General features: G+C 59.5%; 1 protein-coding gene across 2 annotated transcripts in view; it reads left to right on the plus strand.

Moving 5' to 3' along the window:
- COL18A1 (collagen type XVIII alpha 1 chain) overlaps positions 1–22617 on the plus strand; it is an 86635-nt gene that overhangs the window by 56992 nt on the left and 7026 nt on the right. For both annotated transcript variants that reach the window (XM_054713622.1, XM_028151765.2), the window contains 28 exons: positions 573–632; positions 2993–3122; positions 6536–6597; positions 6960–7079; positions 7434–7460; positions 8753–8815; positions 8906–8992; positions 9393–9446; positions 9592–9750; positions 10605–10667; positions 11660–11686; positions 12689–12820; positions 13408–13470; positions 14441–14467; positions 15364–15399; positions 15895–15966; positions 16313–16348; positions 16570–16662; positions 17190–17219; positions 17303–17329; positions 17600–17662; positions 18010–18084; positions 19141–19167; positions 19370–19423; positions 19809–19883; positions 21099–21176; positions 21747–21789; positions 22037–22099. In XM_054713622.1, the coding sequence (XP_054569597.1) occupies positions 573–632; positions 2993–3122; positions 6536–6597; positions 6960–7079; positions 7434–7460; positions 8753–8815; positions 8906–8992; positions 9393–9446; positions 9592–9750; positions 10605–10667; positions 11660–11686; positions 12689–12820; positions 13408–13470; positions 14441–14467; positions 15364–15399; positions 15895–15966; positions 16313–16348; positions 16570–16662; positions 17190–17219; positions 17303–17329; positions 17600–17662; positions 18010–18084; positions 19141–19167; positions 19370–19423; positions 19809–19883; positions 21099–21176; positions 21747–21789; positions 22037–22099 (1846 nt within the window). The remainder of the gene's footprint in view (positions 1–572; positions 633–2992; positions 3123–6535; positions 6598–6959; positions 7080–7433; positions 7461–8752; positions 8816–8905; positions 8993–9392; positions 9447–9591; positions 9751–10604; positions 10668–11659; positions 11687–12688; positions 12821–13407; positions 13471–14440; positions 14468–15363; positions 15400–15894; positions 15967–16312; positions 16349–16569; positions 16663–17189; positions 17220–17302; positions 17330–17599; positions 17663–18009; positions 18085–19140; positions 19168–19369; positions 19424–19808; positions 19884–21098; positions 21177–21746; positions 21790–22036; positions 22100–22617) is intronic.

Here is a 22617-nt window from a genome sequence, read left to right on the forward strand (position 1 = left end):
GTCAGCACCGCAAACGTGTGTCAGTGGTGTGAGTGTGCGTGCACACAATCAGGTGGACCCGAGGAGGCACATCCCCCTGTTCTTGGGTGTGGACAGATAGGAAGAAAGCCATGTCCTGGGGGAGGCTCCAGGCCACAAACCTGCCCCTGTAGACACAGCTGTGAACAGAGTGAGGTCGTCCGGTCCTGGCCCCTCAGCTGCCTTCTGTTTGCTCCGTGTCCACCGTGTGGCCTGTGCGCTGATAAGCCTCTGGGCCGTTTCCCAGGACAGTGACCCGGGTACAGGATGACACGTGGGAAGAAAGGAACATGTTTCTTTATGGTTCTCTGTGTGTCTGGCCTGGAACCTAATTGATTTCCAATGGGTCGTTCTAATGGGTCTGACCGGGCATGCCTCACCGATGACCGGCTGACACCTCGGAGGGCCAGCTCCCTCCTGGTGACCACAAAAACCACCCCGCCCCCTCCCATCTCCCCTCTCCCTCCCGCCCGGGCCTGGGATGGGTCTGGGCCAGGCGGGACCTGCCTGGTTTGCTCTAGTCGCCAGCTTCTTCCGTTTCTGTAAACCCGCAGGCGTCAGGGGACTTCGGAAGTGGGCTGGCGGAGAACCCGGAGCTTCTCAAGAAGGAAGAGGTGAGTGCCAGCAGGGTCTCCGCCCAGGGCCCCATCCCAGCCTGGGCCATGTTCCCTCTTTTTTTTTTTTTTTAATATATTTTTATTGACTTTAGAGAGGAAGAGAGAGATAGAAACATCCATGATGAGAGGAAATCATTGATTGGCTGCCTCCTGCACGTTGGACCGAGCCCAAAACCCAGGCACGTGCCCTTGACCAGAATTGAACCTGGGACCCCCCCAGTCCACAGGCCAACGCTCTATCCACTGAGCCAAACCGGCTAGGGCGCCATGCTCCCTCTCATTAGAAAATCCATTTTTCTAATTCTACACGCTCCTTGAGTCCCTCAGGTGACCTTGACTTCCTGATTGTGCCTTCCCATTGGCTGGTAGGGCCCCAAGGGACTAGAGAGTAAGTCAGAGAAGGGGAAGGCCATGCAGGGCAGCACGAGGCCAACTCAGTGAGTTTCCCAGCTCCCGCTGCCTGATACGACACGCCGGAGGGAGGGTGTCTCAGGGACATGAAAGGGGCTGGGCCCCTCCGCTCCCATCATCTGTCTCACGCTGTCTGCTCCAGGGCTCGGGCATCCAGGGCGTAACAGGAGGCGTGCTGAGCTGCCCTGGGATGGACGGTCAGCACCCTCCCCCAGGTGGGGCTCGGGACCCCTGGCCTTGCCAGGGTGGAGGTGGGGCAGGTGGCTCGCCCACCTGCATGGTGGGCTCCTGGACACGGGTCAGTGGGTGGTGGCCCAGAACAGCCCCCCAAGGGTCAGGCTGCCTGTGTGTCCCTCTGCCACTAACTAAGCCTCACGGACACGGCTGGATTGGAGATCGCGCGCTTTTGCCCGCCAGGCTCCTATCTCTACCCGGGTGCCTGGGCCACACACCAGCCACTGGGGATGCAGTGACCCCACAGAGCCATGGTGTGTGAGCTGTGCTGGGACCACAGCGTGAAATGCCACAGCTTGGTGGCCTCTCTTAACACATTGCGGACCAGTAGTTTTATCGCTAGCTTTACCCAGTGGCCAGATAAGTTTCTATGGAACGAGTACAAAAAACGTTTTACATAAATGTTAAAGGCACGCTTTAAAATTAAATACCCATTGCATTTTGAAGTTATTTATTACATGTTCTTACAAGCTAATAGCTTTTTAAAGTATGATACTTTGTAAAACACTGTGTAATATGAAGCGAGAATTCTCGTGATCCGTCCGCTTAATAGCCTGGAGCAGCGGTCGCCAACCTTTCGGACCTCACGGACCAACAGTGGTCACGGTCGCCAACCTTACGGACCACCAGTGGTCCGTGAACCACCGGTTGGTGACCGCTGCTCCAAAGGTTTCCTTAAACCAGCGGTCGCCAACCTTTTGGACCTCACGGACCTATTGGCGACCGCTGGCCTGGAGGGTCAAAGACCAAAAATGGGGTCCCTATTTAGACAGGTTGACCCTGAGCCCACAGCCTGTCCCTGGCTATGCCCACTAGCAGGCCACTGATGAGCGAGGCTGCTGACCATCAGAGGGACTGGGCAGAAGCCTCTCTGGGGTGGGCGGGCCTGGTCCAGGTGGAGGTCCCAGCCACAGGGAAGGCCTGGTGTCCCGGCTTTGGCTGCTGCTTGCCTGCCTGACGGGGTGTGTGGGGGGGGTGGGAGCACTCAGACAAGACTCCCAGGGTGACCATCACCCACTCACAGGGTCCCCAGGGAGTTCATGCCAAATGGGGGGTGGCCGGCTGCAGGAAGTGTCTTGCCTGCGTATTTGAACATCCACTTGCACCCACGTTCTCGACTCCATGGTGCCTCTGGGAACAGGGAAGACCGGTTTTCAGAGCAGAGTGGCCCTATGCCCTCCGGGCGGGGTGGGTGGCAGTCACCCAGCCATGGAGTGCCAGGTGGGGCCCTCGCCAAGGACACGCCACAGCCACACCAGCGTGTGCAGTGAACTACCGGGTCCCCCGCAAGGGCATCGGTGACAGTGCTGACCACGGCCCTTCTCTGTGGGGCCCACGGGAAGGTGTGGGCCCTGGAGTGTCCCCGAGTTGCCGCCCTGAGCCTGGGGAGTGGGTGCTGGTCCCTCCCTCGCATGGGGAAGTTGGTGGGCCTGGGGAGTTCAGCCACTTCCTGGGCTCTCCCGGTGGGGCTACCTGGCGAGGGGACCCCACCCCACGGGCTCTTTAGAAGCAAATAGCTCTGGAGGGCCCTGAACCTCCTCCTGCCTGAGACGAAGTCCTGATGGCTTCTTGTCTTTCTGAGAGTCTAGAAAGATGTTACTTTACAAACCGCATACTAGTAAACCTAAACCTGACACTTGCCAGCACACACATTCACAGGACATCCAAGTTTGCTGACTAACGGAGCTGTCTTCCCACTCTCACCTTGCCAGGGAGCACCCCTAAAACCCAGCCCCCCCGAGGCTCCCCCGGTCACTTCTCCTCCCTTGGCTGGAGGCAGCCACTCAGAAGATTCCAGAACAGAAGAAATCGAGGAACAAACCACTGTGTCTATATTGGGAGGTAAAGCTCTTGTGGGTGTGTGTGTGTGTGCGTGTTAGTGCTGTGCGTGTTAGTGCTGTGCGTGTTCGTGGTGTGTGTGTTCGTGGTATATGTGCGTGTTAGTGCTATGCGCATGTGTGTGGTGGGTGAGGGTCTCCTGTCCATCGCAGACATAACCCCCAGACTGGGGAGTGGTCAGCACCTGCCCCTTCACCTTGGCACATGCAGGGCCACCCGTGGGAATAAGCTGTCCCAGGAGAAATCGGGCAGAGCGGCTGCTGGGACACGTCCTTCTCTTTCCCAGGGATTGTTTCTTGTGTCTTATTTCTGGCACTGTCTGGAGTGTGCTACCGGAGTGCCATGCCACTGCTCAGCCTGGGGGCCAGGGGGTTGCTAGGGGACATGAGAGTAGGTTGTGAGGGCAGAGATTTCTCTGCCCAGAGCCTCTGTGAGATGGGTCCACCCTGGGATCAGCACGGGGGCGGGGGGGGGAGGGGGAGGAGGCGGGGACGTCCCCTGGCGGCCTGGGAGGTGCGCTGGCCGAGGGAGTACACAAGCACAGGCCTGTGGAGCAGGGGCAGAGTGCCCGGAATGCATGGGAAACGGAGCGTGTCATAGTTCATTGCTGCGTCACAACGAACTGCCACAGATCCAGCCGCGCCATGTCTCGCCTCAGGGCTCTGCAGGTAGGAGTCCTGCTCGGAGCCTGAAAGCGGTGGGCAGGGCTGCTTCCCTGCAGGAGGCCCGGGGAGGCCGGCTCGCTGCGGTGGCAGGATGGAGAGTCAGGTGCTTCACTGCTGTCAGCCAGGGACCGTTCTCGGGTTCTAGAGGTCGCCCACATTCCTCAGCTCCTCCTCGGGGCCCCGTCTGCCTCACCTCTCCTGCCTTCCTCTCCTCTTGTGGGACCTTGGGTAAGGATCGGGTCATACCCCAAATTTCCAGAATAACCTCCCTGCGTTCAAGTCCGCTAATTAGTCACCTGCCAATCACATCTCACAGCGGTGCCTGGATGAGTGTCCGGGCTGAATAACCAGGGAATGGGAATCTCAAGGGGACTCTGTCCAGTTCTGTCTGCACATTTATGTCGAGGTTTTAGAAAAGTATATAGACCTTTTTCACTTAGAACAAAAGCACTGATTGCTTCTTAAGTTCATAAAATGATACATGGTCAGTGCAGCCAAATTAGAAACAGAAAAGAACGGATGAGTGAGAACCGTCCGCAGTCCCCCAGGATCTTCCCTCAGAGGCTGAGGACGTGGTGCGTGTGGCGTCTGTCGGGGACGTGCTTCCCCAGGCGCAGGCAGGATGGGCAAGGTGGGCGGAGCGCCTGGCCCCTCAGGAGTTCTGAGTGAGGGGCGCACGCCCACCTGGGCCACGGGGCAGCCCAGCCCCCGCCTCACTGTCCGGTGTGTCCGGGGGCCGTCAGGGCATAAAGTGTGGATCTCAGTTCTTTTATTTTCTTGCTTACACAGGTTCAGTTTTTCTAGCTCCATTTATCAAAACGCGTGTCCTTCCTCCCCCCGAGCTGCCTTGGGGCCTTTGCCGAGCGCCAGCTGCCGTCTGTCTGTGTGGCCCTGTGTCTCTGGACTCCCCTGTGCCCGTGGGTCTGTCTGTCCTGACAGTGGGACGCACTGCAGTGTGTATGCGGCCTTGTGCGGAGGCCCGAGATCAGGTCCTTATTGTTTATTGTTTCCCGGATCTGCCCGTCCTTGACACAACCGCTTTGCTGTTCTCTGTCCTGTGCCTTTTCTTATGAATTTTAGGATCAGTTTGTCAGTGTGTGTTTTTAAGAACAGCCTGCTGGGGATTGGGTTGGAATGCCGTTGAACCCATAAATCGGTATTGGGGGAGGGGCCGGGACAGCTCAAGAATACCGAGTCTAAAGAAAGAAGAAAGAGCACGGAGTCTCCTGACCCAGAAACACAGTCCCTCTCCCTGTACAGAGGTCTTCCTTTCCTCTTCTCTTAGTGATGGTTTTCAATTTTAAATGTTCGCGTAGGCAGGGCTTTTACATTTGCCTTAAATCACACTAGTTCTTAGAATGCATCCTGGGAGGTTTCCACCCCACACCATCGGGGAAGGGGCTGGGCAGCCCTCCTGGCTGACGTGTGACTCAGTGGGTCCCACGGGTGGGGCGTCAGGGCTGCTTGGGCGGCATCCACCTGGGCCAGGAGGCAGGGCTCTGAGCAGAGCAGAGGGGGGGGGGGGTGGGAGATGCCCTCACATGGGTGCAGCTTTGGTTTCTGCTGGGAACAGGACAGGAGCCCCCCAGAGCTCTGCACGCGGGTGATGCTGTGCAGCCATGGCAGTGAGAGCTCCCTCGGGAGCCGTCGGGTCCACAGTGGGATGAAGGGCCTCAAATCCACCCGGTCCCCCAGCTCTGCTGCTAGGCTGTCCCTGGGCCGATCAAACCCCAGGAGGGTCGGATGCGCCTCTGAACTTCCCTCAGAAGACGGGGCCTCTGCGGGTCACCCAGTGCCCAGGACATTTCAACGTAGCACGAGCCCTGTGTTTGCTCATTGACTCTGTGATGCTGGAATGATTGGGTGAAAGGTTTGGGGAACAGTCTCAAAATTCACCCACAAATTACGTGTCAAGCACAGAGGGTAAGGCGCCCACCCTGCAGCTAGTGAGGAAATTGACAAATGGGAGAAGCAAAGAGCAGGGGTGATGGGGAACGGGGACACACGCACACGCACACGCACACGCACGGTGCTGGCCTGGGGCGCTCCTCTCTGCGGGGCGGTGCGTGCACAGCTCTGGGACATGCGCAGCTCAGGCAGGGCTGATTGTGCCAGAGTTGGCCTCTGGGCAGGATCCTTGGTGGGGCCTGGTTTCCCCACTGTCACCACTTCCCAAGAAGAAGTCACACAGGACACCACTGGGCAGTGGGGAAGCCTGAATCCGGCTGCCTTAGGTCACTGTATGTGACAGTGCTGTTTCCCCAATGAGACCATCAGGTTGTTCGAGAACGTACTCGTTCTTGGGAGACGTGGCATTCAGGGGGAAGGGTCATGATTATGCAGGGGATTCTCTAGGGGCTTGGCGAGAGAAGTACAGTGAATGTGTGTGTGTGTGTGTGTGTGTGTGTGTAATAGTGAGTGTGAGAGAAGTAGAGTGTGTGTGTGTGTGTGTGTGTGTGTAACAGTGAGTGTGAGAGAAGTGGAGTGTGTGTGAGTAACAGTAGTGTGAGAGAGAAGTAAAGTGTGTGTGTATAACCATGAGTGTGTAACAGTGAGTGAGAGAGAAGTGGTGTGTGTGTGTGAGAGTGTGAGAGAGAGAAGTGGAGTGTGTGTGTGAGTGTGAACAGTGAGTGTAAGAGAGAGAGAACTGGAGTGTGTGCTTAGGGTCGATGGGCGGCCCTGGAGGGGAGTGTGAGCTGAGGGCAGAGGCTGGGCCACGTTCAGGGCCTGACCTCTGTCCCCCACCCCCAGCTCAGACCCTTCCTGGCTCAAGTACAGTCATCACCTGGGACAGAAGCGATGTCCTGGAAGAGGTGAGGCCCAGAACCATGGGGCCCCAGAGTAGTCAGTCCCTCTGGTCCCCTCACTGGTGACCCGGCCGAATTCTGAGCCCATACCCTTCCTCTGTGTTCCTACGCCTGGCACCAGCTGGGCACGGCTGGGAGGCCCTGGCCAGAGCACGAAGAGCATGTGGGCAGGGATAGGGGACCACTGGGCAGGCCCCAGTCAGTGCCACCAGCCCGAACCCTGTGCATGTCCACGCTTGTTCGTGTCCCCTGTGTGTGTCCACCCTGAGTCTCTGTGTGGCACTGACCCAGCCCAGGACACAGGAGTGTGGTGGGGTGGGCAGGTAAGCGTGTGTGTGGCCCCCAGCCTTGCCCTCTCCTTCTCACAGGGTCTCGCAGGCTCAGTGGTGCAGAGCCCCCATGCACGGGCTGTCCCTGGGCCGCAGGGGCCCCCTGGACCCGCGGGGCCACCAGGGAAGGATGGCGCCCCTGGAAGGGACGGTGAGCCAGTGAGTACACATTTGGTCCCGCTGGGGTGGGGGCTCAGGCAGGAAGGGGAGAGGGTGCGGCTGATCGGGCAGACCAGTGGAGACCCCAGGATGGTAGGCACTGTGTGGGCTGCTCCCCTCCCTGTGGGAGAGCGGGAGGGTGTCCGGGAGGCTGCGGGCAGAGCCAGCTGAGGCCAGCCCACCGTGGACGAAGGTGGTCAGACGCTGGGTGGGAGGTGCTTCACTCCCACACAGACCGCTCTGCCATGGGAGTCAGGTCTGTGGAGGCGTGCAGCCCGGGTCCGATTCCACACCAGGTGGGGTGGGGCCAGAGCCCGCGAGTCCATCACTAACCGCTTCTCTCACCTGTTCCAGGGCGACCCTGGGGAGGACGGAAGACCCGTAAGTGTGCTTTTCTCTCTGAGCCGCCTATTACCTGTGACATTTGTGTCAGACCCTCCGTACTTTTTATCCTGAGACGCTCCTCAGGCTCAACACGGTGAAGAGATTTAAAAATGAAGCCATTTAGAAAATGCAACTTAACTTTGTTAAGAAAATACAAATTAAAAAAACACAAGTATAACTCTTGGTAGAAAAGTAGAAAGTTACTAGAGGCTCGATGCACAAAATTCGTGCAAGGGGTTCGGCCCTCGCAGCCCCAGCGTCATCTGGAAGGTCATCCAGAAGGACGTCTGGTCTAATTAGCATATTATGCTTTTGTTAGTATAGATGCCCTGGCCGGTTTGGCTCAGTGGATAGAGTATCAGCCTCCAGACTGAAGGGTCTGGGTTTTGATTCTGGTCAGGGGCACATACCTCAGTTGGCAGGCTCCATCCCTGGCCCTGGTTGGGGCATGTGCAGGAAGCAACCAATCAATGTGTCTCTTTCACATTAATGTTTCTCTCTGTATCTCCCCCTCCCTCCCACTCTCTCTAAAAATCAATGGAGAGAGAGCCTCTGGTGAGGATTAAAAAATAATAATAAAGTTATGTGTATATATTGAGATGTTTAGGCTAATTACCAGGGGTAAAAAAGCGGGGGGGTGGGAGGAGGTATAGCTTCCAAATCCTTAGAGGGAAAAAGTGCATAACAGAGAAACGAAAGGCTGCCCGCGGTCGGAGGCAGCACACACACGGAGCAGGAGACGGTTATTTGCAGGTGTTAGTTACAGATTCATTAGTTGCCGTCTCAATCCATGTAGTTTTTATCTTAAAATTCTTCGTTTGGATTTTAAAAAACCAACAAATACTTGTCCCAAAAAACACAATAAAAGGACACAAGAGAGTCATCACCAATAAAGATTTGGGAAGCAACAGACCGGCAAAGGGCAGCAGGCAGGGAGGGAGTGGCGCATGACCAACCCGGACAGGAACGGTTGTACGCACATGGCACGACCCCGCACAAGGGGCAGAGCGCCCACACTCCGTTGGGGATGGCCAGCATGCTGCAGGCAGCTCTGCAGGTTCTCCCAGGTGCTGTCTGTAAGACGGGGTCAGGAACCCCCAGGGTCAGAATTGCCCACCTGCGGTCCCAGCTCAGGCTCAGCTCTGCTCCTCCTCGCTGCTCGCTGCTCGGTGCTGCGAGCGGGAGCAGACATCCAGGGCTCACAGCCACAAAGCTGCATGCCTGTGGCTCAGACGTGATGGGACAGAGAGGCCTTCTCCCTGCCTAAGCTGCCTGCCTGTGTCTTCCAGGGTGACATAGGCCCGCAGGGCTTCCCGGGAACCCCAGGAGACGTGGGCCCCAAGGGTGAGAAGGTGAGTCCAACCTGGCTGGGGCTGTGGGTGGACCCCTGATCCATAGCAGGGCTGTGCTCCCAGGTGTGACCGGGCATCTTCTGTTCCCAGGGGGATCCTGGGGTTGGGCCAAGAGGACCCCCAGGACCCCAAGGACCTCCGGGGCCACCAGGACCCTCCTTCCGACACGACAAGCTGGTGAGTCCTGCACGGGCCTCTTCCACCACGGGGTCCGCCCGCTGTCCCAGAGGAGGGACCCTCTCATCCCCTACTTGGCCTCAGATCTGGAGCCAGCCTTCCTGGGGGTTTCTGGGACCAGGGGAGTCAGGTGTCCGGGCCTATGGTGCCCAGCGAGTCGGGCAGGGGCCCTCCCGGTGGTTCTGGGCCTCAGAAGGGCCTCCTTCAAGCTTCTTTCACTCAGTGGAGAGGGCAGGGTGTTCACTCTCTCTCTGCTTCCCGTCTTTCCCTGGTGGTGAGATGGGAAGTGCTAGGGGACAGCATAGTGCAGGGGTGGGTGGGCCTCCCACGATTGCAGGCAGGGCTGGGCCGGGGGGACAGGTCAGGGCTCCGGGTGACGGGCGTCTGTTCTTTCCCTCAGACCTTCATTGACATGGAGGGGTCCGGGTTCAGCGGTGACCTGGAGAGCCTTCGGGTGAGTGTCCCTCTGCCTGGTGTCTCCATGCACAAGTGGACGGGGTTGTGGGGGGGGGGCATGAGGGGGGGATGATGTGGGCGGGGAGGGGCACTGTCCTTTGGCAGATGCTTTGCACATGACTGTTCTGTTTTTCTGTGTCCAGGGCCCGAGAGGTTTCCCTGGCCCCCCTGGGCCCCCCGGCGTCCCAGGCCTTCCCGGAGAGCCAGGCCGATTCGGGGTGAACAGCTCCGTCATCCCAGGACCCGCAGGCCTTCCTGGTGTGCCTGGGCGGGATGGACACCCTGGGATCCCCGGCCCCCCAGTAAGACCTGCCTCCCCTCAGCTGCCCTTGTCTCCATCAGGGTCGGCTGGGAATGCGGGGGAACACTAAGTATGGGGGCCTCTTCCTGTCTGGGCAGGAGCTCCCCTCACTGCCTCTACTCCGTCCTCACCACTGAGTCCTCAAGGAGGGAGGTATCCCCACTCTCGGTGGGGAGGAACCTGATGGTTCTGGGCCCTGACCCGCTGGGTGACCGCATGCAATGCCAGTCACCTCTCTGTCCCTCAGTGGGCAGCCGACTTCACAGAGTTCGTTTCCAGGGGTGATTCTCATGGGATCAGGGTGGGCCCCACTGCCCGAGGACCGGGGGCTGTGAGGGGCCCATGTTTGGCCAACTCACCATTCACAGGGGTCTCGGAGCCCGGCTACTCCCCTGCTCCTGGCACTGGGAACAAATACAGGGCCTGGTGATGCCCACAGATGCCACTATTGCAATCAGGTCTCAGAAACCAGGTGCGCGGAGCCTGGCTTTCACTTGATAACGTGCTCTGGATGCGTAATTCACCAGGTGTGGAGTCATCCTATTGACAGCACGCCCTCCCACTTCAGTGAGAGTCCACCCCACCATCGTGGGTGAGGCAGTCCTCTCACCAGGGGTCCAGAGGCTCCTCAATTTGACCAGCAATTCAAAAAAAAAAAAGGAAAGAAATTTAAAATCTGAGCGGAGCAGCATGAGCTTCCTGACCTGTGGTTACTGTGGGGTTACTGTGAGCCACGGGGTTTGGGTGTGTCCTGGATCCTCAGGAAATCTGTGGACACCCAGATCCTCTGCTAACCCACCTCTTTCTCGGCTGCTGAATTCCCTCCGGCCCCACACTCTGCTTTCTCGCCTTTAGGGACCTCCGGGAGCCCCAGGAAAAGACGGGCGCCCAGGAGAGGCCGGCCAGAAAGGCAGCCTCGTAAGTCACTTGTCCAGGTGTCCGGGGTGGGTGTGTCCTGCAGCCATAGTGTGGCCAGAGGGTGACCAAACCCGGGGTGTGGGGTTTGGCCCTGGTGACTTCATGAGGAGAAATGCCATAAGGTGGCAACACCCAAGGTTGTGGGTGGCTTTACTCCAACAGGCAGCCTCCATCACGAGTCATCACAGTGCAACAGCGGGGGCCCAGCTCCCAAGTTCGCTCAGAGCCGCGAATTCGCTCAGAGCCGCGGCTAGCTGGGGCTCGTGTGAACATTCAGGGCCTCGTTACCACTTTCTCTGACAATTGGACTAATGTTTTTTTAAAGAATATTAACACTTCCTTTGATTTGGACATTTTATTTCAAGTTTCAATTGTGGTTGCATCGGTAATGGGGAAATTTTCAAGGCTGCACAAACCTCTAATTGGGGTTGTGGTTTCCTTCTGGTTTTCTGCGAATGAATGCGGGGCTGGGGGGAGTGCCAACCCGCAGCCATTTGAAGGCACTCCCATGTGGCACCTTCTGTGAGCACATGGCTTCTTTGGGCTCAGCCGAGGGGGTGAATGTTAAGAGAACCCCTCTGCTCAGGGCTCCTCGCTTTGGCCACCTGAGCTAGAAGGGCTCTCCTGGGCATTCGCTACTTGGCACACGGTTGTGGGACGGGCTCTCGGCAGTGGTTCAGTACTGGCCCCCACGGCCGAGCCTCCCCTGGGGCCTCTGTCCCCACCTGAAACTGGCAGTGGTGGGAACAGCCAGAGAGGTACACCAGGGCCAAGAGGGGCACTTGGAGTTTTAGATGCACGTCTTGTGGGAGCAGCAGCTAGGCATCCCAGCTCCCAGGTCCAGAAGAGAGGAAAATCACAAGTGAGTAAGTCCACAGAAATGGGAAAATAGTGGTTTGTGGGCCGGGATAAACGAATGAAACCCTGCGTGCTTTTCTCTTTTTGGCTGCTCACTGGTCTGTTTGTAATAGTAATTATTCTCTTTCCTGCAGGGCAAAGTGGGCACCCCAGGACCTAAGGTAAGATAGACTTCCAGATCGGGATTGGCCGCTGGGTGGAAGTAGCCCCCGCCCCCCACGAGGGCACAGGAGTGGGCAGGCAGGCTCAGGAGCCAGGGAGCTGTCCTTGGTGCTGATCATGGGCTCTGTCCATCCTGCTGTGGTCAGGACTGTCTGGGCCAGAGAAAGGTGCCCTCCTGCCAGTAGGCAGGGCGTGCTGCCAGCATAGGGCAGTGGTCACACTGTGCCCTTGTGTATCAGTGGGCTTGGAGTGTCCTTCACAGCTGGTCCCAAATCTGGACATCTCCATTTACTAGTACAGATGAGGAAACTGAGCTCAGGGGTCAGGTGGCCACAAGGGGGCAGCACTGTGTCCAGCTTTGGACTGGCACAAGGGCCTCCCTGTCTTGGGTCCCAGTGTCCTTCTCTCTTGCACTGGGCTCCTGCCTGACCCTAGGGATCCTCAAGCTCTGAGCAGTAGGTTTGTGTCTGAGACTGGAACCCCACATTGTACCTGCGTCCTGGCTCTTGCTCCTCCCTTAGGCTGTGCCTCATGTCCCGTCCCACCCACCCACACACCAACCGCTGCAGTGGTAATGGGGTACCAGGCCTTCCAGACTCACTCCAAGCCCCCCTGCCTCCTCCCTGGGCTCCTTCCAGCAGCACCCTTCCCCCTCACCTGCCACAGCACCCCCTGGCTCTCCATCCCCACCAGCCCCAGCTGTGCAGCATGCTCTGTGCACGGTGCACCCCAAACCATGAGCATCGAGCATCTCACTCCCCTGGAATGAACATCTCAGTTATTTCATTTTTAAGTGGATGGAATCCTCTCGTAAACTCAGAAGAGAGGTGCAGTAGGGTTTGCTTGCTTCATGGAACATTCTCTATCTCTATGGCTTTGCAGATTTGTAAAAAGCTTTGTAAGAAACGTAGGCTTGTTGGGGACACAGTGACTGCCTCAGGGTTCAGCCGACACCCACCCTGATGGCCCAGAGTGATGACATTCTCTCCCCACCTGTGTAGGGGAGCAAGGGAGACCCCGGTCCCATGGGTGCTCCTGGAGAGAACGGCTTGGCAGGAGCCCCCGGACCAGCAGGACCACCAGGACCTCCAGGGCCCCCCGGGCCTCCAGGACCAGGACTTCCCCCAGGGTTTGTGAGTACCAGCTGCTCCTGGCCCCCGAAAGCCTCGGTCTGTGCCCCACGGCTCCCTCCCAGCATCCCTCACCGACTGCCCGTAGTGGAGTCCCCACGTGTGAGCTGTGAGCGGCTGGGCAGGCTCAGCAGAATGGGCTGGTTGGCAGTGAGTGTGGGTGTGTCTCCTGAGTCCCATCACTGCCTGGAAAAGTGCCTCATGGTGGAGCCATGGCCGCTGAGAAAGAACAGGCTCAAATGGTCTCTGCTCGGGGACCATGACCCACGAGTGATGCTGAAGGGCTGCTGCAGGGAGGCAAAAGCAGAAACTGAGCGCCATCACACAGCCAGGTCCCTGGCACACGCGCGGAGCAAGAATGAATGACCTAAACTTACGAGGCTCTGTGAACGAGCCCCCATCCAGCAGGTCCCTGCCCCCAGCCAGACCCTTCTTATTCGAGGACGAGGATGGCTGCTGCCAGGCGACCGGGCCCTTGGTGTCCGCCCTGCTCAGCCATGGCCGGATCTCCGCCTTGAGGCAGTGGCCGGCCTCAGAGAGAGTCTCTTTCTTTCAGAAGACACACAGACTTGAGTCACTGTGTTTTCCAGGATGACATGGAAGGCTCCGGGGGACCCTTCTGGTTGACAGCCCGAGGCGCTGATGGGCTGCAGGTACTGCCTGTGAACAGGCTTAGTCAGCTCTGGGGTGCAGGGGCACCTGGGGGAGGGGCGTCCCTGGGACAGGCCTGAGTGGGGACCAAGAGCAGCACTGCAGAGCCAGTGAGACGAGCTGAGTCTGGGGTACCGTCCGCCCTGGAGGCTCTCCCACGTGGGAGCGTGCCCTGGCGGTCGAGATGAATGAGTGCGGGGTGGAATGAGCCCTGAAAGATGCTCCTTCCTGCGAAATCTCAGTCACTGAGTTCTCCTGCTTGGCGCCCCGGCCGTCTCAGCTAGAGGGAGCGGCCGGACAGACACCACGTCCATAGTCAGCTGGGACAGCTGTCCCAATCGGCTCAGCGCCTCGCCGTCTGTGTATTAGAACATCTCAGTCCTTGTCAGTAGCAATTCGCTGCCCTGGCTCAGGTGAGGTGTGAGCCAGGAGGTGAGAATCGTTGCTGTGACACAGAGGTGGGAAGGATCCCGTGGGCAGGGGCAGCGAGGTCTGTGGGCACGGGTCCCCTCTTTCAGGCTTCCAGGCCCAAGCACACAGCTCCAAGGCCCCTTGACCTTTAGAGGGGTCTGTGGGACTGTTTCAGGCCTCAGAGGTGAGGTGATGGAGACCCTCAGTGGTCACAGTGCTTATTGTTAAGTTCATGCCCTTATTCTTAGTTAGATAAAATGCAAATTTACTTGTGTTGGGGTGGTCTGAGCTGATGTTCCCGGGGGGCTGGCACGGGTCCTGGCACGCCCACTGCAACTAGTTGGCGTCATGGCTGCGGGGCCCTAGTTGGTGTCAAGGACAAACCACCCTCTTGGTGGGATCTTAAGGGTGGGGTGCTGGCTCCTCTTGACAAACTTGATTTTTTTTTTTTCCTGTTTACTTGGGAGCGGGTAGTTCTGGGAAGGGCTTGTTTCCTTGTGGGAGGGAGAAACTCCCAGGAGAGCCAGGCTCTGAGGGCCTCTTTCCTCTCTGCCCCCACAGGGAGCGCCCGGCAAGCCTGGAGCCAAGGTAAGCATGAGATTAGTGAGCGATGCTCCCGCCGCACTCCGCCCAGCCAGGAGTTAGTTACCACTTCCCGCCCCGGGTCATCATGGGAAATGTGGGGACAATGGTCAATCACTCCAACCCAGAGCCTGCGTGTTGGGGTGTGTTGGGGGTTCTGGTCCATCTTTCTAAAGCCGCGTGACCTGAGATCCCTGGCCTCACACATCGGAAGTGTGTGCTGACTTGGGGAGAAAAAGGGCTTCGGGGGGAACCCCTACAGCCTCCAGGGCAGCAGATGGTGCCCCGGAGACCCTGGGGGCTTCTCTTGGGCCTTCCCCCACCTCGTCTTTTCTCCTGTTTTCTCTCTGCTCTCCAGCCTATCCCTGAAGGACACCTGCCCCTCTGAGGCGGTTGCCCCCCTCTCCATGGGTAATGAGGGCTAGAGGAGCCCTGGAAGGGGTGGCCCCTTGGGCTGCTCTGTGCTCCTGCTCACTCCTCGAAGGCCTCTAAGGTGTGGGGGGCCCACTGTGGGATCAGCCCCTGCTATTCCACCTCTTGCTTCCAGAATGTTTTGCTTTGATTTGCAAAACTTTGCGACATTTCAGAAGTTGAGTTTTTAGAAGTACCTATCTATTAGATTAAGTTGTAAAAAATAAAGCCATCTCATAGAATGACATGATGGCCTGGCCTCCAGGACAGCCCCAGGCGTGTGCCTTTAGCATGTGGCCAACCCTCAGCCGTGCCGGCCACAAAGTCCCTGCACATGGTGCTCAGTGTCCCCTGGACACTCAGCTCTGAGCTGGGGGAGGGGAGCAGTGTGAGAAGCTACCTGAATAACTAACCCTTTCTTACTTTTCTCCGGGGGCGGGTGGATGTTGCCCACCCAACACTGCCCTCACAGAACCTTTTACCCACTTTAGGGGGATCCTGGAATAGCTGGCCCACCAGGGTCCAAGGTAAGAACCTTCCCTCGGGTCCTAGAAATTGGGGATCTCTATTAGCCCTGGTGTGGGGGCAGGAAGGGGTCCTTGGCCTGCGCCCATTGGCTCCTTTGGCCTCATTGGCCCAGTCCCCTCGCAGCCTCAGTGAAAGGCTCCCCTCCAGGCCCGGCCCAGCATCATATCATTCTCCCACTCCCCCCTGGTTCATCCCGTGCCGTCTCGGCCCTGACTTCATTCCTCAGAATTTAAGTCCTATTTGTCCCAAGGGCGCTCACCTCCACCTCACCCCCTCTCCCCTAGACTCGCCTGTTGCTTACTGGCTCTGCCGCAGAAATCATGGGAACCACACGTGTCCTCTGACCCTCCTCCAACCCCTGGCCCCCAGCCCCCTCCTGCCCTCCTGACCCCTAAGTGTCTCCAGGAGGCTGCGCCCCAGCCTGTCTCCACCCCCCCCACACCAGCTCACTGGGCTGTGTCTGACGCATGGTCTGCTCCTCGTGTCCTTTGCAGGGAGAAGTCGGTGCAGATGGACCCCCTGGGTTTCCTGGCCTTCCCGGCAAAGAGGGCGTAGCTGGAGCCCAGGTAGGTGACCACCCAGGGCTGCCAGGGGGGTGATACCCCGAAAGTGAGAGCTGGCACTCCGGTGTGTCTCTCAGGCGGTCCCCCAACTTAGTTCTCTGTGTGCCAAGCGGCCTGGAGACTGCACTCCCTGGGATGAGTTGGGAGTCCAGGCTGCCTGAGGGAGTTTCCTGTGGTTGCCCGGCTCATCTACCACCCTGCTCCCTCCCCCACCCCCCGGCCAGTTGGTCAGTGAAAGAACTCTCCATACCTCATTCAAAGCGGGTCCCAGCCATCCGGGGTGTCCTGGGGTGGGGGAGGGTGGCTCGGGGTCTGTTTATAATGAAACATTTCCTTCCTGTCTCTGCAGGGACCAAAAGGAGAAAAAGGAACTCAGGGAGAGAAAGTGAGTGGGGGGGGGCGGGGCTTGGGTGCACAGGTGGGGTGGTGGGTGCATGTGGGAGTCTGCCCTCTGCCCCATCTGTTCTTAGAGACTTGAGGTGAAGACCCACAAATCTGAGGGCTCTCCTCACACCCTGTCAGCTCTGGGGTCCCAGCCAGAGCCCCTGTAACACAATTCTACCCCTACAAGCGACCCAAGCACTGGACACAGGCTTCTTCTTCCAGGGTGACCCAGGGAAGGACGGAGTGGGGCAGCCAGGGCCCCCCGGGCCCCCCGGACTCCCGGGGCCCGTCGTCTACGTGTCGGAGGAGCAGGACGTAAGGACACTGCATGGGTGGGCACATGCTCTGCCTGGACCCTCCCAGTGCAGGGTTGACCCCCCCAACTGCCAGGGCCACGCTCTGATTCCAATGTAGGAGGACGTTGGTCAGAGCCAGCAGCCCTCCCCCCATAGGATGACCCCCAAGGACATCGGGGTTTCCAGTCTTGGTTCTGCGGGGTTTCTCGTTGTCGAAGCCAGGCCTTCCAGCATCCCCCTCCGAGTTGCACCCCCTCTGGAGGCTGAGTTACCCCCTCCGGCCCCCATCGCACACCTGGGGAGGCGGGGGCACTGGTCCCAGAGGACTGGACGGTTCTCCAGACCAGGAGGCGGCTCCCAGAAGTGGCTTCACTTCTCCTCTGAGGGACCTAGAGGCACAAGCCAGGATGGTTGAAAGCAATACTTTGTCCCATGTTTGACTTCTAGAGTTGTCCTGTTTGTCTTGTGACAGGGATGAGAGCGGGATTGTAATTGTAAACGTGGTTTTCTTTTCATGGTTTTGTGTTTCTGCCGCCTCGGTGACAGAGAGCAGTGTCCGTGACCCATGGAGTCAAGGTACGTGCCGCCCTGCCTGGAGCGCGGTCTGGCTGCACCGCGCCGGTCGGCGTCCCCCGTGACACTGTTGCTTTATCCCACAGGGCCAGCCGGGGTACGCAGGCCTCCCCGTAAGTAGCCTCAGCCCCATTCCCGCCCTGGCAGGGAGCAGGGTTTCCATGTTGTGAGGAACCCCAATGCAGGCTGGGCGCCCGCTAGGCTGAAGAACCTTCTGACCCCTTAGCAGGAGCCCCGGGGTCTAGCATGAGGTCTCGGGCCTGTAACTGGTCAGGACCACGAGGCAGGTGCCTCCTGGGCAGCCATGCTGGGAGAGAGCGTGAGTGGCCGGCACGGGGACTGGTCGCTCGAGCCGCCTTTCATTCCCGCCTGTCTCCCTGCAGGGACCAGCTGGGCCGAAGGGAGACATGGGCTTCAGAGGCCAGCAGGGCCCCCCGGGACCCAAGGTGAGGAGTTGGATGACACCTGCTCAGAGACGGCCCCCTCTGTGAACCCTGAGGGGCAGTCCTGATCCCCCCAGGTGGTCACTGTCTGGGAAGGCGGGGGACCTGGGCGCTCGCACGGCCTACCTGACGTCTGGGACAGATTCTGACCTGGGTTCTCCTCTTCGTCACTTCAGTGTGACCCATGGGGGACCCACCAAGACTCCCAACCACAGAGCCCAGAGAGCAGGCCTGCTTACATGCACCCGTTGTGGGTGTTTGTGTGGACCCCAGAGTTGGGGCTCTGCTGCGGTGGTTGGAGGGCCCTCTCCCTGGAGCTGCCCTCCCTGACTGCGCTGCTCGGGTTCTAGGGTGAGAAGGGTGAGCCCGGCATGGTCTTCAGTCCCGACGGCAGAGTGCTGCCCCCTGCCCAGAAAGGAGCCAAGGTGAGCCACCGGGCCTTGCTTTTCTCTCCTGTACCAGCTGGGGAGCGGGATTTCCAGGGACCATGGAGCCAGCATGGGGGGCGGGGGAGAGCGGGGGAGAGGGAGAGGTGGCTTCCTGAGAGGGGCCAACTCCTGTCCATGCATGGGTTCTGGAACCTTCCACAGCCTGGGCCCCCTTGCCCTTCCCTGTCTGTTCCTCTTTCACAACCACATTGGGAGGGTTCTGCAGCTCAGATGCACTGCGGCCCAGCTGGCCCTGGTCATAGCCTGCCTCCGTTGGCTGAGCCAGCCCTGCATGGGGCCTGGAGGCACTCCCGGCCACGGCTCTAGGCTCACGCCCTGGCCTGGCCTCACCTGCAGGGGATGGAGCCCCCCGCTTTGCCCAGTGGGAGCTGCCCATCCTGCTGTGTCTGCTGCCCCTCGGCCTCGGGACTGCTGCTGGGGTCCTGGCCCTCCTTCCTCAGGAGGGAGCAGGGCCTGGTGGGGTCAGGCCTGGGCTCCTTGAGGGGCCCGTGCCCTGCGTCCCCTGCCCACAGCGGATGACTCTCCAGACGGGCCCTTGGGTGGGTCCTGGGAGTAACTGGACCCCGACTGGGTGGCTGTAGGTGCAGGCCTGCAGGGGCCTGGAAGCCCTCAGAATTGTTGGGGATGTCCGCGGGACTTTGGGTCCCATGCCCAGAGAATACTCTGCCAGCCCCACCTGCCATTGTACCTGAGGTCAGGACCAGGGTGACTCTAACCAGGACACTGCAGGGCAGCCTCCCAAGCTGCAGGCCTCTCAGGGTGCGCCCCATTCTTCCCCCTGGGACAGGACACCATCCAGCACCTTCTCTCTGCTGTTTCCTTCCCTCCTCGGTGATCAGTGCTTCAGTGCTGCCCGGAGGGCATCCAGAAGGGCACAGGGACCCTGCGGGGCTGCCTAAGGGGCATCCACAAGGGCACAGGGACCCTGCGGGGCTGCCTAAGGGGCATCCACAAGGGCACAGGGACCCCTTGGGGTTGTCTGGGGGGAATGACCTGTGCGGTCACCTAACAGTGCTTCTGGTTTCTGTTCAGGGGGAGCCCGGCTTCCGAGGACCTCCGGTGAGTAGGCCCTACTTCCCCGACATGCACATGCGTGTGCTGTGCTCTGAAAAGCACCTGTCCCCGCCTGGCTATACTGAAAAGCATGAGTGACCAGAGTTTACATCCCAGCTTCACGTTCAAAGCGCAGGACAGGTGTTGGTGGGAGACCACAGCGGGGTCTACCTCTGCTCACCTGACACGTGGCTCCTCCTCTCTGCAGGGTCCGTATGGACGGCCTGGGCACAAAGGAGAGATTGGCTTCCCTGGGCGACCGGTATGGATCGAGGGTCTGGCTGGGTATAGGTGGGGGGGGGAACAGGTAGAGTGTGGCCCAGGCCCCGGGGGGGCAGTGGGCTCTGAGGGGAGTGGATTGCCATCCTTCCCACTGCCTTCCACCTAAGGTGGCCCCTGCCTGAACATGGCTCTCTTTGGGACACGGGTGAGGAGGCCCTGCTCATGGACAGCTCAGACCCAGGAGGGGCTGACAGCCCCCAGGAGGCGGGGGTGGGGACAGGAGCGTGTGGGCCCAGCCCCCTGGGGCCTGAGGGCTGGGGTGGTGTGAGGCTGGAGGTGGGCTGGGTCTGTCCTGGTGGGGCCTGAGATGGTAGCTGAGGCTGAAGTCTTGGCCAGCACCCAGCAGCTCCCTACACTCTCCCCAGGGTCGTCCTGGGATGAATGGATTCAAAGGAGAGAAAGGGGAGCCAGGAGACACCAGCGTCGGGTTTGGTGCACAGGTGAGTGTCCTGCACGGCAGACAGGCACGCCTGGGGCCCCCAGCACCCAGAATGGCCTGGGGGAGCAGCCTCGGGTCCCAGGCTCGTCTTCAGGAGGCTGCTTCTGAGGGGCCCTGTGGTGCGACCACGCTATGCTTGTCCTCTCACTCACATGCGCATACGTGCACGCATGCACGCACGCACGCACACAGCTCTAGCACACTGGGCACAGACACCCTTTCTTAGAAGGGCATCCAGGTTAGCGTGGGTTCTGAGCTCCAGGGTTGTCTTCACTCAACACCACGTTATTACTAGCAGTAACTCTGCCATTGTTTGAGCCAAGGGTTTTATTTTAGCAATGTTAGCAGGGTAGGGCATGTAGCCATTTCGTCCTGAGAGTTGGGCTTTACTTCTGACACACCAGGCACCCAGTGCCCCTCCTGCCACACTCGTGCATTCTCCCTGGGAAGCCCAGCTCCACCCCAAATCTCAGCCTGGGGCCCCTCCCGCCCCTCCCTGGTCCCTGTCCCGAGCTCCCACAGCTCAGCAGGACAGGACGGTGGTCCTGAGCCCGTGCTCCAGGCAGTCGCTCTTCCGGTTTTTCATTTGTTGCTGGTTCTTCCTGGGAGCTTCCTTCCCTCTTGTTGGCGAAGACTGGGCCGTTGTGAAAAATTAAGACTAGAAGTCAACACTTTTCAGGGTTCTGACGCAGTGATGGAACAATAGGTCACATTTGTGAATAAGGAAGAGAGGCTCTTGAATTCTGTTTACGCTGTTGAGTTTTATTTTATTTTTTTATATATACATTTTTTATTATTGACTTCAGAGAGAGGAAGGGAGAGGGAGAGAGATAGAAACATCAATGATGAGAAAGAATCATTGATTGGCTGCCTCCTGCACATCCCGCACTGGGGATCGAGCCCGCCACCCGGACATGTGCCCTGACCTGGAATCGAACCATGACCTGGTTCATAGGTCGATGTTCAACCACTGAGCCACGCTGGCCAGGCAGCTGTTGAGTTTTAAAGGCGGCTATGAAACGGCTGCGCATGTGCCCCTGGTCAGGGGCGTCCCACATCTGGTTCTGCTCTGTCTCTCCCTCCTCGGCCACACTTGGACAGTGGCTAAGGGAGGACCACTGTGACTTTCAGAAACGCTGCTGCCCACATCTGCCGCCCCGGCCAGTGTCTGCCCTGGCTGTGGACGTGACTGACCCGAGCTTTCTGTCCCTCACAGGGCCCACCTGGCCTCCCTGGGCCTCCAGGACCTCCCGGGCCGCCAGGCCTTCCCGGCACCCCTGTCTATGACAGCAACGTAAGTCGCCTGGCACCTCTCGCTCACCCCTCCCCAGTCCTTAGACAGAGTCCTCGGTTGCTGCCACCTTCCCACCACCAACCCCCATGGACCCCAGGGACAGGTAGCCCAAGCCCCTGGAGGCTTCCTCCCCTCTGAGTAGGGAGATGGGGTCCTTCTGGGAGGGAGCCCTGTGGTGGGCACCAGGCTGCCTGCCTTGGGGGCCACAGTCAATTAGAAGATAAGCCCCCATGAAAGTACAGGCGGCGGGACGGGGGGAGCTCTCTGGATCTGGGTACCTAAGCCCCAAGACCCATTGTCCCTGGGAAGGTGGACATGACATTTCACGAGGCTCAGAGACGTGAAGTACACTCATGAGGGGCTCCTCCTGTCATGACCAGGTCTCCTGATTCCAAACCCCGTGTCCTCTCCTCCCCCTCCCTGCTCCCCAGTTCTCGGGGTGGGGGTGGAGGGTGCCTCTGTGCCCTCGAAGAGGGTGCTGGGGCTTCTGGACTCAGAGACCCCTGGGTGGGTGGTGACCTCAGTTCCCAGTGTCCCCCTCAACAGCTACCTTTGGCCTACTCTTTGCAGGCATTTGTGGAGTCCGGCCCCGCGGGACCTCCCGGTTTGCCAGGTGAGGGCTCCTGGCGGCCCTGGAAGAGCTGGGGGTGGGCGGCCCTTTACTGGGGTGCTGGATGCGCCAGGATTTGGTACCCCCTGCTCACCCGGCTCTGAGGCCACATGAATTCCCTGGGGACCTAACCTTGGGTGGGAGTGGACTCAGTGACCACCCACTTGCTGCCCACAATGTAGATTGGGCTCCAGAGGGCATGTTCCGCTCACACATTCCATAATGGGCGCTGGGGTCTCCGTCCCTCCAGGGCACCAGGGGCCTTCTGGACCAAAGGGGGACAAAGGAGAAGTGGGCCCGCCCGGACCACCAGGTGAGAGTGCTGGGCGGCCCTGGGCTGAGGGGCTGCTCTTGGGGTGGCTTGTCCTGCCCTCCGGAAGGAAGGAAGCCCCTTCTGGGCTCGGGGGGCCTTCACAGGAGCTGTAGGGCACGGGCTGGGCTCAAGGACACCTGGTTGGCCCCATCGCCACCACAGGGCCCAGGGCGGCAAAGACAGTGGCCGGGCAGCACGTCCTACCACCCGCCTGCTGAGAAGCAGGGCTGGACCCAGGGTGTGTCTCCCAGAGGCGACCTAGCCCTCCCATGGGGATGCTGAGGGGCCTTGTGGGGAGGAGGAGAGAGGTGCAGCGTCGTGCTGGGAAAGGGGCTACCCTGCAGCTGGCGGAGCGTCCATGGGAACTGACACCCACCACCCTCAGTGGGGTTGTGCGGCTCCGGAGTCGGGGTCCAGGTGGGATGTCTGTGATCCTTGCTGCGGGCGCAGGGCCTGGCCAGGGGAGAGGCAGGGAGGGAATACATGGTGCACATTTTTGGAAAGGAAGAAATACACCT

Source organism: Eptesicus fuscus, chromosome 3, assembly GCF_027574615.1.
Source record: "Eptesicus fuscus isolate TK198812 chromosome 3, DD_ASM_mEF_20220401, whole genome shotgun sequence".
NCBI lineage: Eukaryota > Metazoa > Chordata > Mammalia > Chiroptera > Vespertilionidae > Eptesicus > Eptesicus fuscus.